Source organism: Nyctibius grandis, chromosome 4 (assembly GCF_013368605.1).
Source record: "Nyctibius grandis isolate bNycGra1 chromosome 4, bNycGra1.pri, whole genome shotgun sequence".
In the NCBI taxonomy this organism is placed as follows: Eukaryota; Metazoa; Chordata; class Aves; order Nyctibiiformes; family Nyctibiidae; genus Nyctibius; species Nyctibius grandis.
In genome coordinates this window covers 97,242,386-97,260,283 of record NC_090661.1, presented here as the reverse complement: position 1 = coordinate 97,260,283, position 17,898 = coordinate 97,242,386, and the positions used below count along the sequence as shown (strand labels likewise).

Sequence of the window (17,898 nt, the reverse complement as noted above, 5' to 3'; positions counted from 1 at the left end):
TTCTTAAATAGGATCTTGCAGTAAAATAGGGATTTTTATAACTGTAATATTTTGATCTTGCTTTTTTTAAAGAAAAAAAACCAACCAACCAGCCCACCTTCAGCTGCTAAATGGTGTTTTTCCCAAAGAAAGTGATTATCCTCAGAAATGTTCTGGTTTATCAGTGTGGTCCTGGGAATTAGATTATAATCTTATTAGGGCCATTCCTGACAACCTTGTAGTGAACCAAGTAGATGAGGTAGGTGATGACAGATGTGATGGTGAAGGAGAAGCAGCAGGAAACCTTTTCTAGGAAGGTATCTTTTCACAGCACCTAGGTTCTGTAAAGCTGTGTTTTGTTTTCTGTTCCTGATGTCTTTCTGTTTGGAAGCGAGGAGGGAGGAGATGAGAGATATAAGAAAACAGTGCTTGCACAGAGGCAAATAGTGCAAGGCAGCCTGAAGGAAGCAAGTTCATAGAAGAGCTTGTTGAAGGATGAGAAGGTTAGTTAGTGCGTATTAAAGGTGTCTATTACAGAATTATATCCGTGGAATATTTAGAAAGATCCTGGGGAGTTCTCTTCTACCACTTTGAGCCGCAAAATCTGTTGTTAACCCACCTTTATCACAACATGCAGCTTGCCCTCTCCAACGTGTAAACAGGGATCATAAAATCATAGAATAGTTTCGGTTGGAAGGGACCTTTAAAGGTCATCTAGTCTATTGTGTCTCTCCTGGCAGTAGTGCGTGTGTGTGGAAGAGCTGGAATCTAGGAAGAGTGTGATCACTGCGAGGGACCTCTGTCGAGTTTCCCAAACCCCAGGCTCTGGGATGTGAGCAGGTTCTGAGCAACTGGGAACCATGTCTGGTGGGAAGAGGGAGCTGACTGATTGCAAAAGCTGGAAAGATCATTCAAGGTGGAACTGGATTTAAGACCTTACAGTGTAGATGGTGAATGGGTTTGAGTTTAAGGTAGCTTTAAGGTCAGACTTAGCTACTGGTAAGGACCTGGCTGAGACTTTGAAGACCCAGTTGTGAAGTATGCACAGGAGCATAAGAGGTCTGTTTTAGTCCAGCTTACCAAGCATTAGTGAGGTCAGATGAGATCGAGGTAAAATAGTTTAGCCTACATTTTGTCAAAAAGAGAAGTGAACGTAACCCATGTGGAATTTTCAGAAGGTTATTGCAAGTTCTTGTGTGTTTCTTTCATCTTAAATTAAGTTCACAGAAAATAAGTGGTGTCATGGTTTCCCTTTGCTGGTGAGGCGCAGGAGAATGAATATTATACAAAGCGAGTGATGGGATGAACTTGGGGTTGTTTTTTGGGACTCTTAACAATAACGTTAAGAACTTAAATTATCTTATAAAGCTTGATAGCATAGTGGAAAAGTAATTTCTTCAGTGAAACTGTAATCATTATGGGGGCCAATGTAAAAACAGAAATGAAAAAGGTCAAAGTTGTAGTGAGGAACATGTCTTATTTTTAGAATTTTATCCAAAGAACTGGGAGATTTTTTACTTAGGAAATTGCTGTGCTCTAATTGGTATCAATGCGATGAATACCAGCTCTTTGGGTGACCAATTGTTATGAAAGGGTATCAGGAAACTTGGATTTGTATCAGAGATTAGCTATGGCTGTATTCATAGAAGGGAAGTGTATTGCAGTCTTCAACCAACCAGCTGGATGCCTACTGGCATTTTAAAACAAAGAACTCTGACTCCATTGATGGTAATAGCAGTGGTGTCATTGGTTTCGGTAGAAACAGAAGGTTCTTACTTCTGATATGAAATGTGAGATCTTTTTATTAAGCGTAAGAATATTTTAAGTGTTTTTTTGTATTTGCTTCTCTCTCTCTCTTTTTTTTTTTTGTTTTATAATTATTTTCAAAGGCCGTCATTGTATTTGCAGTAAAATGCTCTAGGTTGTCATATTACATTTGGAAGCTGTGACATTTTGTTCTTAATGCAAAGCAAAATCTCAGCAATAGGAAAAGCTGAATAAGGTTTTCTTCATCAATGCAGCATTTGCCAGCTAATAGCAATATGGTAAACCCTTCCTTTCCTGTTGTGCAAACATCATTAGCCAGCTTTGCTTGCAGCAAAATTATTATTGATGCTCAAAATGATATAGAATGTTTTGAATGAAAAATGATGTTTTTAATTCCATTCTTTTATTGCCTGATGGCTACCCTATACCCATATTTCACTTGGTGCATCCTTTTTTTTTTTTTTTTAAAAAAAAAATCCAGAGATATTGCCAGAATGGAAAATGAAGAATTTGGCCAAGATTTTTGTATGACCAGCAACCTGACTGAGATCGTAGCTGCATACAGCAATCACTCTCACCAGCTGCTGGATGGCTGGAAATTCCAGCAAAATGGCCATCAGATATGTGCAAGTGTTTGATCTGTGGAAATGATCAGTGTATGCACAGTAAATGCAGTTAACTTGGATTTATTGGGCCCATAAAGATCAGCTGCAATAGTGTCATTTTTAGTAGGTCTAATGCATCCTGACTTATCCGGTGCATCTGGTTTATCAGCCTACAAGTAACAGCGAGACTGAACAGATTTGGCATATGGGACAGTGGTTATGCATTATACAAATCAAAAAGAGTTATTGCAGCTTTCCTTTTGAGGGAGGGTGTTGTACTGCAGGCACACTCCGTTGGGAGTTTGGGAGAGCCTGGAAAAGGGTGCGGTGTCTAGGTCTTCCCAGTGAGTCCTAAAGCTCAGCCAGAGGCTCAGATCTACACAATGAATGGAATTCATTGCACTGTGTATTATGGATTGAAAAAAAATGACTTCTTATTGTGAAAGCACTTCTTAAAATGCTAGAATTATGATCTGAAATAGGGAATAGTATTGATCCTATTGTTGATTCAGAAAATCATGAGAAGAGTTTAATTAGCAAGTGTTGGGTTTGTGGCCACTCCGGCAGGATAGAAATAGAAATGAACTTAAGATACATTGATTGAGATGTAACATACACACTAGTGTTCAGGCATGTTCCTACACAGACATGATTTCATAGTGATGCTGCCTATTTTCTGGTTTGCAAAACAGCTGCAGGAGATACAGACCGTGATGAGTCCCTTTCACCATCACTTGGAAGTGAGGTCTGCAAAGGTTCGGAAAGTACACTTCTCTCCTGGCCAAGCCTTCTCTTTTGTAGGCATGACTCTAAAGTACTGCGGAATGTGTCTGAAAAGGTCTACATTGGGGTTTCTGATGGCAGACTTGGGGCTTGATACCTTACTCCTTTTTTTTTTCTGTTGTTTTAAGTTGTTTCTTTTCCATATGATAAACTGGTGACATGAGACATACTTAGAAATTTCTCCCCTTCCCTGACCTGACTGCATTTCTGTTCTTTATTCTGTTGGGCAGCATATCCTGCTTCTTGAATTCCTGCTTTTACTTGTCTTGTTATATTCTTACTTGGAGACAACGCACACTTGCAAAAACTTCAGCTTATCTGTTGTCTGTGTTACTTGGTTTGCAGGGAACCTTCTGTTAGCAGAGAATCCACTGCTGTGGCATGCTGCTTCACTGCTGAAATGAACAATTTCCCTAATATGTGGAGCAGAAAATTTTGCTGATGCCTGGTGTAGCTGAATTATATAAGGCTAAATATTTAGTAAAAGCTGAATTTAATAGAAGAGAGAAGATCTTGTGTAGCTGCGGGAAAAAATTTTTGTTTTAGTACACCGTAGTGACTTGTGACTGCGAGGTATAGCAGTCATCTTTCTTGAAGAACGTTTAAGCCTGCTGTCTTAAAAATGATTATCTGGGACTGTAGTGGCCCATACTTTCAATGGTTCACTAAAACTCATTTATCTCGTCCTGAATAGGAATGCGTGGCAGGGGCTCCTAAATATTCAGAACAGACTGATAGTCTTCCAGAGGATATCAGCTTCCATTCAATGATCTTTCTAATTAAATAATGAGCTTGGTCCTGCTCTCTAGATCTCTTAGAAAATCAGATTCAGCTCAACATGCTATTGGTGAGATGTTCATACTACATCAGCTGAGTTTTTATAAGCGCTGTGGACTTGGCTTTTCCTCTGTATTCTGTGACACTTAAAGGTTAATCCTTCGTTGCGTTTTGTCATCAGTGAAGTTGGAAATCTAGAATGTGGCTGATCATTTACTGAAAAACAGAAAGAGCTAAACTGATTAGCTATTGCAGGAAACTACGGAAGATAAACTCTTGCATGTGTTTAGATGGAAAGAAGACATAATTTAAATTAAATCTGCTAATCCACCAATTGCAGGTAATATGGTAATGGACATGATTCATAATTAATACAGTATTTGCTGATCTCAGAATTTCACCAGTTCTGTAATTGTCTGGGAATTTGCAAATACCCTTTGAATGTAAAAAAAAAATTGTTGAAGAAAAGAGTCTTCTCTATTTTCCCTTTTTCTTTTGGTCACCTTGAAAATGCACTAGGTGTTCTTTGGCAATTGCTTACGTTATCATTAAAGTCAGAAATTGTAATGATGTGGTCAAATTAATTCTATACATATTTAGTTAAGTTATGAAAACCCCTGATATAGACAGTTATATTTCAGGTTAATGATTGTAAGCATCAAAGTGCTCATCAGGAAGTTTGCATCATACATAGAAGATGATTATTTTAAATATTGGTGTAAGTATTTGAAGACTTACTATAATTTGGATTCTAAATCAGATTCCTCCTTTTGTTTTGGCACACAAATTGTCAAGAATCAAATGTTTGTTTAACGCATACTGTTTAGGGATATGTTTTTTTCATAGTGTGTACTTTGACACAGATAGAGATCCTTGGTAAACGTGGGAGATAAAGCTGGAACTTGAGCTATGTGATTGTGTTTTTTCATTACAGAAGCCTTAATAAGTCATCCTGCGTTTAAGAGCGGTTCCAAATACCATGATACTATGCAGGATGTCTTTTTAAATTGTTAAGAAGAAGAATTTACTCATGAAGGCTAGACATCCTTCTCTTGCGTGATTGCAGATCAGGTTCCTTGCAACCCTTCTCCCATTCTTTGGCTTGGAACAGATGCTTTTTTTCTTTCAGATCAGCCAATCACAGTCCTTTAGAAATAAGAGAATTTTATATATCCAGCTCTTCCTGGAATATCCATGCATTTACAGCTTTTCAGAACAGAGTTGTAAAAGTTGTGACACATACACGTTTTTTCCCCAAGCAAATGCTAACTCACCAAAACATAAAAGCTCCCACGTGCACAAGTATGTTTTCACACCTTTCAGTTTAGATAGGGTAGATAGTATAATGTTACAAATTTCCTAATTTAATTTGCTTTTAACAAATATTTCATTACTTGTTAGAAGAACTCTTGGCATTAAATCCAGGGTGACTGGCTTGCAAGCCATTTTGTGTAAATGCCAGTCGCGCTGATAAATGACTTTTTAACTTCCCGGTATTCTGAACTGCACTCAGTCGTTTATTAGTTCTGCAAACTTTCTGGTAGTATCAGGGCCCCTTTTAACAGCTGAGTTACAATATAACAATTATTGCTGCCCCAGTTATTGCAGATGGTTAGTTCGTAGTCTCACGAAATGAGTTGCAGGATAATGCAACTGCTGCTTGTGCCAACATGGTAGCAACTCTACAGCATCACTGTAACAGTACGTTTTGGTTAAAATTGTAGTTCGCTTCTTTCGAGCTTGTAGCATTACCTTCCATGATACTCCTCTCTTTATACAACAGAACTCTAGGCTGGTGGCATGTGGGTCTCATTGTAGAATTATTTGGTTTAGGTGGGTATTTGCAGGAGCAGCAGCAAATACAGTGCGGAATTGGTTTGGAAGGATTTTTTTTTTCCTCTGGTCAAAAAATACTGATAAATCACCAAGAGCTTAACCTTCCAGCAGAGCTGAGCAGTTGATGAGAATTAGAAAAAGTTAGCCCTTCCACAAATCCAGTCTTTATGCATAAGTTTTCGAGAGCATTCTGAAACTGAAATGGACAATTTAATTTAAAGATTTTTTCAATGACAATATCTAAGTGTTTTCTGTTTTAAGCAGTATTTTCTATGGGTAGCTAAGACAGACCTCTGATCTCTACTTAACACTTTTTATTTGTTAGCAAATATTTTTATACTTGTGGATACAGTGGGTGTCCTTGAATATATACCAAGGAGACTCTGTATATATATGCACATCTCTGGATATTCACATGTATACCTCTGGATAATCACAAGTTCATTGGGTCAAATAAATTCTTGATAGAACACCACTCAAGTTAGCACAGTTTCATTGGATGAAGAAGAATATCGCACTGGTTATTTAATTGCTGCTCTCTGAGAGACAAAAAAGTGTGTATACTGTCACACAGGATTTTCTGAGTTGCATATAGAGCTATAAATAACTTCTCGAGGTACACCCAGGCCGATAACTGAAGACAGGCTGGAAAACAGATCGCTGAAACATGAGTACTGAAACAGGTAATGAAAAGAATTAGTAATGAAGAGAAACACTGCAAACGCATGGATAGTGATGTGATGTCTACATTCTTGTGCTCCAAAGCCAGCATCCCAGTGTGGGATGGGGGAAATGTGCCAGTTTCCAAAGATGTTGAGTCAGTCTTGCAATGTCCTGGTCTGCTCAGGAAGTATTGGTTCAGGTCCAGTGAGGAACGACAGCAGGATGCAAGGAACCTGTTTTGTTACTAATTCCTTTTATTTCCTGTGCTGAAATACTGTTCCTCAATTCTATGAAAAATGCCATGTTGATGGTACAAAAATTAATCTGTTTTGACAAGAGGAAGAAATTGCACAAAGGAGGCTGATAACAGCATCTGAGGCCGATAACAGCATCTGATCCAAATATATCCTAACGAACCGAGCAGATTCTGTGCTTGTCACATTTGGCCTGTGGCTTTTTGTACTTTACCACAGAAGGAGTAACGTAATATATTCTTGAAGAACTTGTGTAGGAAATGTGAATATTTTCCTTCTGCAAATGCTTCTGAAGATCAGGTTCAACACGCGTATTATAGCTTGAACAGAAATAAATGTTGTTACAAGAGCAGTATTAAGATTTGGGGGAAGATTTTTTTTCCTGTGGGCAGATTATCCCATAGCTGCCTACTGCAGAATTTTTTCATCTTGCCTGGGAAACAACACATATTTGATTATCAGGAACAACAGGATTCTTCACTAAGTAGTTCTAAGGTCTTTTCTTGGAGAGCAGCTCCTGTGTCATCTTAGAATAATGCCCTGACTTGTCAATCATGTCTAGGAGTTACATGCTTTGCGTAAATATGCATTTTATTGTGTGATGCATCCAAGTAGGTGATAAAAGTATGTTGAAATGTATTATTTAATATTTATTATGTTTATTAATCTTTAGAGACTGATGAAATAGTTCTGGTTTACATCTAATTGGCATGTATTCTGCAGAAGAGAATTTAGTAAACTCAAGGCTTAAATTTGGGGGCAGAGGTGTATGAGCATGGACAGGGTGCATGGTACCTTTTCTACATTCCATTTTGATAAGCTATTGCAGTCTTCATAAGAGAATATATTATATATAAATCCATCTGAGTCATCAGTGCTTAATTATTTTAATAAGCCATTTCCTTTTCTATCATCAATGGGGTAAATACAAGAAGGAAAAATACAAATAGTGCATTATAGTATTTGTCACTCATTTGGTATGTTCCTTTAAATGAAATTTCAGTATTGTATGCAGAGTAGAAATATTTCTTTGATGATTTGTTAATAATACTTTCCTTTTTCCCAGCTGGATTCTGTCCCGCAGTAGTATTAACAGCTGCAAGATGTTTCAGTGCAGAGAATATTTATTGAAGAATAAAAACAGAGACAGTATTGGGAAAATTTCAGAATAAAGGATCATGATGGAATAATTGCAACTTATTCTTACTGTGTTGTCAAATTGATATAAATTCCTCTTTTCTCTTGAAATGAGTCCGTCTTTTTGGATCTCACAACGCGTGTTCAGTTTCTGCATTCGTACGTTTAAATCTTAGGCCATTAATGTGAGTGTATAGTGTTCAAGCTGTTTGTATCAACTATGACTTCTGAATATATTTAGGAAGACTTTTAAAATTATACATGGTAATGTAATAGCCAAAAGAATGGAAGTTATGAAGGTCAGACAAACATTTTAAAACCAAAACTGCAGTTGTTGTGTCTTAGCGTGTTGTAAGGGCAAAAAATATATTTTACAAGGGGCTGTGGAATTTGCTTTCTTTTTTAGCAGATTGGTTACTACAGGAAAACAGTGTAGCAGTATGCAAAGCAACTGTCCTATCTCACTCATTCAGCTTACTGACACTGAAGAATTTTTGTTTCCTTTTAGATGCAGTTTCCACATCTGCTTACTCATCACCAGCCAAAAGTTTGGGAGACCCTGGAATAACTCCACTCTCTCCGTCACATATTGTGGTAAGAAATGCACTCTTGACATGTACTGTATGTTGACATTATTCTCTCCTGCCTGTTTAGTGGGACGTAATTTCTTTAGAAAGTTGTCATTTCCTCACATAGTGATCCCTTTTATGCTATCCATAGTCTTAAGTGAAATGTTGGTGACAGAGCTCTCAGGCATTTCATTGGAGTCCTGGTTTTGCTTTTTTTTTGTCTACTTGCTGAGCTGATAGATTTGCTCCTACATGTTTTAATATCAAACGCAGGGGCTTCTTGATCCTCAGGGTTTCCAAGTTCTATCCCTGCCTTTATCACTGATTTGTTTAGGCAGCCCCTGAAAAGTCTCACTCTGTTCAGAAAAAAAAGAAGGACATATATGATATTCAGTGGTAAAATCCAAATTCCCAGAGAAAAGAATCTCCTCCAACATAGAGAGAGAGAAGCTCAAAATAGAACTGTTTTAGTTTCTTAAGGAAAACAGCCACTTCTGTAAGCTTTTAGAAGCAAGCAAGCATCCTATAAAGATAGTGTGTTTTAATTTCTTGTGCATCATGCTCATTTTTTTGATAAACTCCCATTAAAACTACGTCCCATCTGTTTTTAACATCATCTGCATCTCTGTAACACAGTCTATGCACAGTGTAGTTCTTGACATTGCAAGGGATCGTGTTCAGAACACATTGATACCCTTGTCGGATTTCTTCCTTACCTTTCCGAATCAAGTTCAGAGTTGTGCAACATCTTTCTTCAGGATTTCCAGAGTGTTCTCTCGTAAATTTTTGCTTTTATTTCCTTCTTTCTCCATATACTCTAGGACTTCCCCCTTTTACTTCTGTCGTACTGATGAATTTATGTCCTCTTTCAGTTAGATTTGCTCCTTAAACCCTTTGAGGAAGACATGTGAATAACATATTGCCCTAGTTGAAAAGCTTTACTAGGAGAATCCAAACAAATCTTCCATTATTTGAGACCAAACCTTATTACTCTTGTTTCTCCATTTTAAGTTTCTTTATTCACATCATGCTTTGTATCACGTCATTATGATTTGGGCCCTTCCACCTCTTCTAGTTAACATTCCCACATTGCCCTTGATTGTGCTTTTCAGAGATTGCAGGATTACAGGTAAAAGGCAGGGAGAAGGATTCAAATTCACTATCAGCAGCTGAACAGCTTTCCACATTCTAGCACAGGCAGGAGGAAAGAATGCATGTAGTGCTTGCGAAATAAGTGTTATGTAAATTCTTCTTAAATAAATAATTACTGTGGGATATAAAGCTTATTGCTATATTTTGGGTTGTTCTGTCTCAGCTAGTTTTGAATAGTAGTAGTATGTCATGTTCAAGGTTATGACATAGGTAACTCCTAAAACCACCAAATAAATCCCAAATATACCACGTTGATGGAAATAAACATATTCTTCAGTTGATCAATTTAAGAAAAAAAAACCAAACAACAAAACAGTCCCCAAACCAATAACCTAGTGTTTAGCCAGAAGTTCTAATGATACAGTATAACTGTTCCAAGAAATGAGTATGAAGGAAACTCTTGATTCAGAAGGTTACGTATAAAAGGCTCCAGCAAATATATTGCTTGAGTTGTATATTGAATTTCCACTTCCATTGGAATCTGGAGCTTTCTGGTATCGACTTTGGTCACAAATGCAGCTTTAGGGAAGTCCTTATTTCCTCCGAAGAGATATGCATGTCTCGGAGAACAGAAATACTGAAGGATAAGAAAGGTTACAGTTATTCCAGTTAGTGACTCAGTGTCTATTTTGTTTCTGCTATTCAACAGAAGGACTCTGATGCAGATGATGCTGTAGAACAGCTATTTCTTGTTGTTGTGGCTATTGATTTTGGCACAACATCCAGTGGCTATGCCTACAGCTTCACCAAGGAACCAGAATGTATTCATGTAATGAGGTAAGGGCTGCAATGCAGCATTTAGTTTTCAATCCTGATAACATGGATTGTCTGCAGTAGCTATAGATATTTTCTACAGGAGCCTGAAGTGTCTAGATTTGTCTAGTGTTGCCACAGTGTACACATTTCTCACGGTTACAGTTTTTTTTGCATCTTACTGTATTTTAATTTGCTTTAATAATCAATGTGAACATATCCTCTCTCTGTTATTTTGCTGAGTTTACAAGATGACATGAATAAAAGGAGGCATCAGTGAGTATTTAGAGTTGTTCAAGAGCAGTGATAATTATTAAATCAGGATGCCCTTATCTCAGAGATTGAGAGAAACTACATATTTATTAAGGGTCATGGCATTTCCCAGGAGCTGCCCATCCCCTAGAATCGTGCTTGTGTGCAGTTGTGTGTACAACGCTTAGTTACTTGCACCCAGAAACTGGTAGTTCATTTGACTGATTTAAGATTTTTAGCATTAAATTTGAATCAAATCCCTGATAATGAACCAGTGATACTGGGAAATAAGCAATCAAAAGGCATGAATGTGAAAGTTAAGGTTTGATGTGAAAGCTGTTCTGTATTACATGTCTGTAAGGGACAGACTTCAGATGCTGTTATGTAGAGTTTTTATTTTTTTATTTCTTGATTAAATCAACACAATATAAATCTATGCATAGAAATCTAATGCAATCACAAATGCAATAACTATTATGGCAGGTACCCGAAAGGATTGCCCTAAAAACCATTTTTATAGTGTTTTATAGTATTTTTTTAAAGTTTTTTTTAATGACTAAAACCCTATACAATTCTTATTAAAGTATCTTTAAAATGACTATATTGTATACTATTTTAGCACTGTAATACAGAGAACAAAAGGGCAAAAAGGCTAACTTGCTGTAGTCCACTGTGATATACTGCAGTTTTCCTAAGCAGACATGCTAGCTGAATGCAGCTCTCTAAATCTCAGCAGACAGTATTGATTGTGCAGTCAGCCTGCATAGTTGGTTTGTATATGGTTGCAAAGTATTTCAGAGATCTAATGCAGCTGAGTGATTTGAAATACTGCCTAAAGGGCAGTAAATTTTGGAATGGTATTATGCCATCCACTTGCAAAGATACCCACCATTTTCACTACAGACAAGTGATGCAGGCCATGTGTCGCTGCCTCAGCCAGGTTACAAGCTTGTCAAGTCAGAACCCATGTTTATCAATTCATATTCTCTTTTGACAGCAAATAATTAAGCAAATATCTTAAAGAAGTTGGATGAAATAAGAGACGACATCTCTGAAGCTGTACCTGAGCAAGCCTCAATCCTATATACTGTGTTGTTCCTATAATATCTGTGGAGATTTTACTATGTGAAATCACTATTGTTTCTAGGGATGTCCTTTGGACTAAAAATTTTACCTTGCAACCTGATTTTGCCATTGGGTTCATGCTATACTACAGTAAATTACAGACTAGATTCTCCTTGCAGGGTACCAGGCTTCCTGCTGTCGATCACATTGAAATCTAGGTGCTGTGTAGCCAGCTGAGATATTCCAAATCTTAATTGACATTTTACTACTGATCGTTTGAAACAACGTATTTTGTTCCTTATGCAATAGTGGTATCGTGATTGTGATTTCAGACCTGTGTAGATATTATATGAGATACTGGTATAAAAAGAAATGAAATAAATTAATTCATATATTTCCAACCAGAAGGGAGGAACATATTTTTCTGAGGGAAATGTATTCAGATTTCCAACAGGTATTTCAAACAATGGAAAATATTTTAATACCAGCAATGATTTTTTATTTTTAATATTGCTGGCAGGGAAGAATTTTGGGGAAGATAAGCTGAAACTGACTTAGGAAATAATGTATGTAATACCTTTATATATATTAATATATAAATACTCATGAAATCATTAAATACAATGAAAAGAATGGTATATGTGTCAAAATAAGGCTTCAGTAGTTCAGAAGCTATTAAGAGGTTCAAACTCTGTATATAATGAGGCTTACATGTAGGATAATTTACAGATATTTCAGCAGAGTAAATGTAACTTCCCGCCCGCACTCGAGAATGTTTACACTAAAATAAAGCATACCAATGTTGCATGGTCCTCTTTGCTTCCTAACATTTTTTCCACCTTCCCTCCTTAGTGTTGATCCTTTACAGACATTTAGATTTCTGACTGCCTTTTAACAAAGCTGCTTTTCTGTAAATGTCTCAATGAAGGGTAAGATGGGTTTAGTTAGCAGGTCCTACTTTGGAAAAGAGTGAACACACAGGGCTTTAGTACCAAGTTTGACTGTAATGTCAGCAAAGTTGTGATTCTAGTTGTGTAATTAGTAGGCAAATAAAGTTGTGTTTTTGACTGTGTGTGTTTATTTGCTGTGATGCCCAGTACTTAAAAAAGATTAATTTATAGGTATTGACCTAACAAAGTTCTTTAAGCATCTACTTGGCTTTAAATGTATGAGTAGCCTCAGTCACTTCAGTAGACTAAAGCATGTGTTTGAACTTGGGTGTGTATTTCTAGATGATCGATGAATGACTCTACCTTGATTGCATGATGGTAGTTACTGTTGTATGCATTTTAGGTAATACTTCACACCTGTCAACTCTTAGTAGTTCCCCACGGGTTTTGTAAAGATAGCTGTGGTTACCTTCAGGCTCTTGTTGCAGAGTAGAAGTATATGTTACAATGAGTGCTATTTTCTGCATACCTTGAGACTGTGAAGTAAATGCTTGTGAACAGCCTGGCCATGAGTTCAGCAAGCACTTCAGCATCTAGGGCAGCGCCAGAGCCATAAGGAAAGGCAGTTCGGTGCTGTAGAACGAGTTAACGTCTCCTTTGAAGGGAATACACGACGTCTTACACAGTTTTGAAAAACTCCTATTGATTTACGTGCACTTAGGTGCAGTTGTAAATGTTTTGGCTGCTGGTTAAATAGCAACAAACTGAATGTGAGTTTCACAAATGGAGAAAAATAAATGGAAAAACGCATGTGATTATGAAACAAATTGCAGCCTGTCTTTGGAAGGAGGGAGAAGGTGGTCTTTTTTCAGTGTAACTTTACTTCAACCTTCAGATGTTTCCTTCTCCTTCTCTTCCCTGTTTGATTGTAATTCTTGGCAGACACATGCTTGCCTTTCTTCTGCAATACACACTCCTGGCGGCATTCGGCTACGTTTTGATGACCCGACTGCTTCGTTTCCTTGACTGTTACGCTGCAGCTCTGGATCAAATTCTCATCACTCTGCACGGATCACTCTCTCTGCTGTGTCTGTTAGCCAGATTCATGTGTAAGGAAGGGCATTTCTCTAACCTTAGTATAACCTTGTGCTCCTTTCCACACTAACTTACCTCATCTCTGTTTTCAGTTTTAATATACGGTCAGATCCTCTGTGGCTATAAACAGGTCTATGCTCCTCTGTTGAGCTACTCTACTTTATATCAGCCTAGGAACTAGTCTCATATGTCTGAATTTAGGCAGAAAACTACCTTGGGTTCTCCTTGAATAGATTTTTAGCTCTGATCCTGCTTTGAGAAAATATCCCCCACATGCATTTAGAGTGCTGTTGGCTTATATTAGGCCATGCTCTTAATAGCATTCCTTTTTTTTTTTTCCTTAAGAGCATTATTACCATCATTTGTAATATTGGGACCATGAAAGAAAACTGCAAGCGAAAGTGTTGAAATCCTAGCCCTGCTAAGTAGAAGCCTCCACTAACTGGAGTAAGGCTAGGGCTCCACCTGAGAAGAATGTCACAGTCAGGAGTTAGTTACCACGCACATGCCTTTGACTGCAGCTGCTTCTCTCTAGAAAAGATGTCACACGGGAATATTTTGAAAGCTCTGACTGCAAACGGTAAAGTCGGACTTCCCCTTCTGTTTCCTTATTGCTCTTTCTGTGACTGAACAGTACTACAGGCTGAGAACTTTAGAAGTTGCTGAGCAATTACTGTATCTAGTTTCTGTCAGAAACTCGTCAGGAAGTGAACATCCAGTTCTTTAGGTGGCTTTGAAAATTTCAGCCCATACCACTGAGCATCAATTTGTCTCCATTTAAACTGCACCTTAAGTGTACTTATTCCAGAAAGAGAAAATGTGCTTAGCCATAAAGAAAAATAAAGAAGTATTGTTAATAGCCATGTCCTATTTATGGGCTTTCCCACTGGTGACTCAGAATGAATCATTAATGATTTCAAGTGAAAACGATACCAGTCTGTCTCCTCTCTGCTTGCAATGGATTTGTGGGATTTAACGTTCTGGTCAAATAGGCAGTGTTTTCTGTTCATGGGCTGTGGGATCCCAGCTTCTTCACTTTGGAACCATACGTTTGTTGTAACACCTACTCAAAGATTTTAAAGTTGACCAAGTACATCTCTAGCAGCAGGTTATAAGAAATTACCTGGAGCAGAGCCCTTGCTATCTAGTAACTCAGGGGCTGAGCAGCAGGACTAGAGAGGTTTAGGAGAGTTTTTCCAAGTGGATGAAGGTGAGAAACATTCCACTTCTCATCATGCTCTTTCTGCTTTCAGAGCAGTGGAATTGCCCTCTACACTGGAGTAAATTCATAGACATGTGATTCCCTGCCGTCGCTGCTGCTGGTGCAAAGAAGCACAGATTTTGCTCTGTTTGATCTAGTTAAATGATCTGAAGGGTTCCCAGCACTTTAGAAGATCCTATTCCGTGTTACTTTGCCAAGTATTAACCCCTTAGATTGCAGTTTTCCATGTCAGTTGTCTGCCTTGGTCTGGAGGTCAGTTAATTTGCAGTTGGTTCAACTGTTTCTGAGAGTGAAAGGGAAAAGAAGATTTTTTTCTACATAATCTTCCTTTGTCATATAAACAAATGCCACAGAACAAGGCGATCTTTTTGTGCTTCAGAACAAGGACTTTGGCAGGAGTATATTATGAAACTGTGTTTTGCTATCTTTAGAAAAAAGCCATCAACATGTGGTTTAATAATGAATGAAGTTGCCTGTGTGATCTTAGCTTGGCTCCTGTTGGAGCTGAATTATGATTATGTCTGATAGCATAAAACAGATTTTCCACTGATGCCTTTTTAAGAAAAAGTGTTTGTTTCCCATGCTGAAAGTACATTTATATGAGGCGAGGAGGAACAGTAACGGGAGTTTCTTGATCTTCCATTCTGCTTTTTTTTTTTGTGGTGATGTGAGGAGAAGACAAGAATGCTCACAGCTGTCTCTCTGGTACAACTTTCTACTGTCTGACCTTGTTGTCCCGTCCTGCCCCCGGTCAAATTCCTACTCCATTTTATGGTTGTTCCTGTATTTGATGTTCTTACTTATTTCCTTATCCGTTCTGTGAAAGAAGCCTTGTGTTGCTTTTGCCTTAATACCTTTGTGCTTCTTGGGTCTTTCTGAAGATACCTTTAGAATCTTGATAAGATAGGATAGTTTTATTAACCGTTTTAATGTTTTGGTGCCTATAAGATGCTTGGAGGTTGGGGGAGTCTGCTTTGGTTTTGACAGACTAAAATTTTTACAGCATTTTGGGCATTTAAAACACAAGATACATCAACTTCAGGTGAGTAGAAAGAGCAGCAAAGAGAGCTCAACATCTGCAGACGTGTCTTCAGAGTTTCAGGTGTCCAGGAAATTAGGCATGTGAAGAGGTGTTGGTTGAACTGGCTTGCCTTGCTTCAGAGAGCATTCTGTGACAGAAGCAGGGATTTAACTGACTTCTCTGCAGTGGTGTTCAGTTGACTTAAACAGGTCCCTAATTCAAAATGGGGAAAAATATCCTGTACAAGTAAGCATTCATGGAGTCCAATTGACAATTATGTAGTCCATTTTGAGGATTTGGGTTTTCATTCATCGTGTTCTTGGATAATTATTTGATTTTTTTTTTTTCCATACGATATTTATTACATATGTATGTTTAGTTTGAAAATATAAGTGTGGTACTGTTTCCTTGTTAATTATGTGTGGCTTACTTCAGGAAACGTGTATTGTTATCAAAGACAGAGTATGATTATGTCCTTAAAAGTTATACAACTAACTGCAAAATTTATTGAATTGTCTGAAATTAAAATTACAGTCCTCTTTTCTTGGATGTCAATAACACCACTTATTTTTGGTATTGTAAGGATTGAAATTAGTATCTTTGGAGGGGAAAACAGTGTGTGCAATCTGTCACCAGGTTGTTTTCTCATGATATACTATTTTTTCTGCTGCTCTGAACATGAGTATCACTTACTGAAGCTGTTTCACTTGTTGGATAGACGATGGGAAGGTGGAGATCCCGGTGTATCCAATCAGAAGACACCAACTACTATCCTCTTAACACCAGAGAGAAAGTTTCATAGCTTTGGGTACGCAGCAAGAGATTTCTACCATGACTTGGATCCCACTGAATCAAAGCACTGGTTGTATTTTGAAAAGTTTAAGATGAAGCTACATACCACTGGTGTAAGTAATAACCAATTCTCTTGGATAATTGTGCATTTGCTACTCAAATTATCTTCCTGTGTACTAGATTTTTGCCTAAAGATTGCCAACTAGATGTGAAGCAGCTCTATTTCTAAGTTTAGAGGATAAACAAATTAAACTGTGTAGTTAACGTTATGATTCATTTTGCTTCTCACTGCATTTGGCAAGTGTATTGTGCCAGCCTTCTTTCTAGATCTTAGAAGTTCAGTAGCTGCTTTACTTAGATCTTCATGTCCTAATTTTCCTGGGTGAAATCCATAGCTATCTAGGGAGTCTGCATGAGGTTGGTTTGTTCTATAAATTTATTCAGAAAGCAGAAATGGAATATAAGAGCCACACTGAACTCTAGTGCAGAGGAGCAAATTTACACAGAGTTTATTATCAGAACGGCAAGTGCAAATCATGCTGTTCATTTGACATTATTCCTACTGATTATATTTTTGCCTTTAAGCCATTCTGAAGTTTTGAGACATGACCAGTACTTTCTGTATTGAGATGTTTTCTGGTTTTGTGTGTTGGTGGCAAGCCAAAAATCTATGCTTTTGGCTCTTACCTTGGATTAAATATCTTACATATGCAGCTTTGTTGCAATTAATTACTGATACAATTATTGTAATTATTTAATATTTATTCCATATTTCTCTCTCTACCTGCAGTTATCTGTAGACATGGTAGATGTTTAAAAACAGTCTAAAATAAGCAGCAAATGTCATGCTCCAGGAAATTCAAGTGATGAGTTAGATCCTCTTCAGAACCATTGTGTCACTTTTTCCTGACCAGGTGGATAATGAAGAATTCCCTTTTCTCAAGCAGTGGGAATTCATTTCATGTTTACCTATTCCTTTTAATAACTTCCAGTTATTTTCTTTCATGTAGAATCTTACCATGGAGACAGACCTGACAGCTGCAAATGGCAAAAAAGTCAAAGCACTTGAGATATTTGCTTATGCTCTGCAATTCTTTAAGGAACAGGCATTAAAGGTAGGGTAATGCTTCCTTATCTAGATTTTCTGTATTTATAACGGGTATAAATGTGAGCTTAACACTTCTAACCTTGCCAAGCTTTGACCTCAGTGGTATTTGATGTAAACAAAGCAAGGCAGCTGTAGAAACTCTAGGCAGGCTGTGGACTCTAGAGAGCTCACAATAGCC

General features: G+C 37.6%; 1 protein-coding gene across 2 annotated transcripts in view; it reads left to right on the top strand.

The window, feature by feature from the left end:
- The window catches only part of HSPA12A (heat shock protein family A (Hsp70) member 12A), a 57,718-nt gene that overhangs the window by 6,669 nt on the left and 33,151 nt on the right, over window positions 1-17,898 (top strand). For both annotated transcript variants that reach the window (XM_068399658.1, XM_068399657.1), the window contains exons 2-5: window positions 8,310-8,395; window positions 10,172-10,299; window positions 16,539-16,725; window positions 17,623-17,727. In XM_068399658.1, the coding sequence (XP_068255759.1) occupies window positions 8,310-8,395; window positions 10,172-10,299; window positions 16,539-16,725; window positions 17,623-17,727 (506 nt within the window). The remainder of the gene's footprint in view (window positions 1-8,309; window positions 8,396-10,171; window positions 10,300-16,538; window positions 16,726-17,622; window positions 17,728-17,898) is intronic.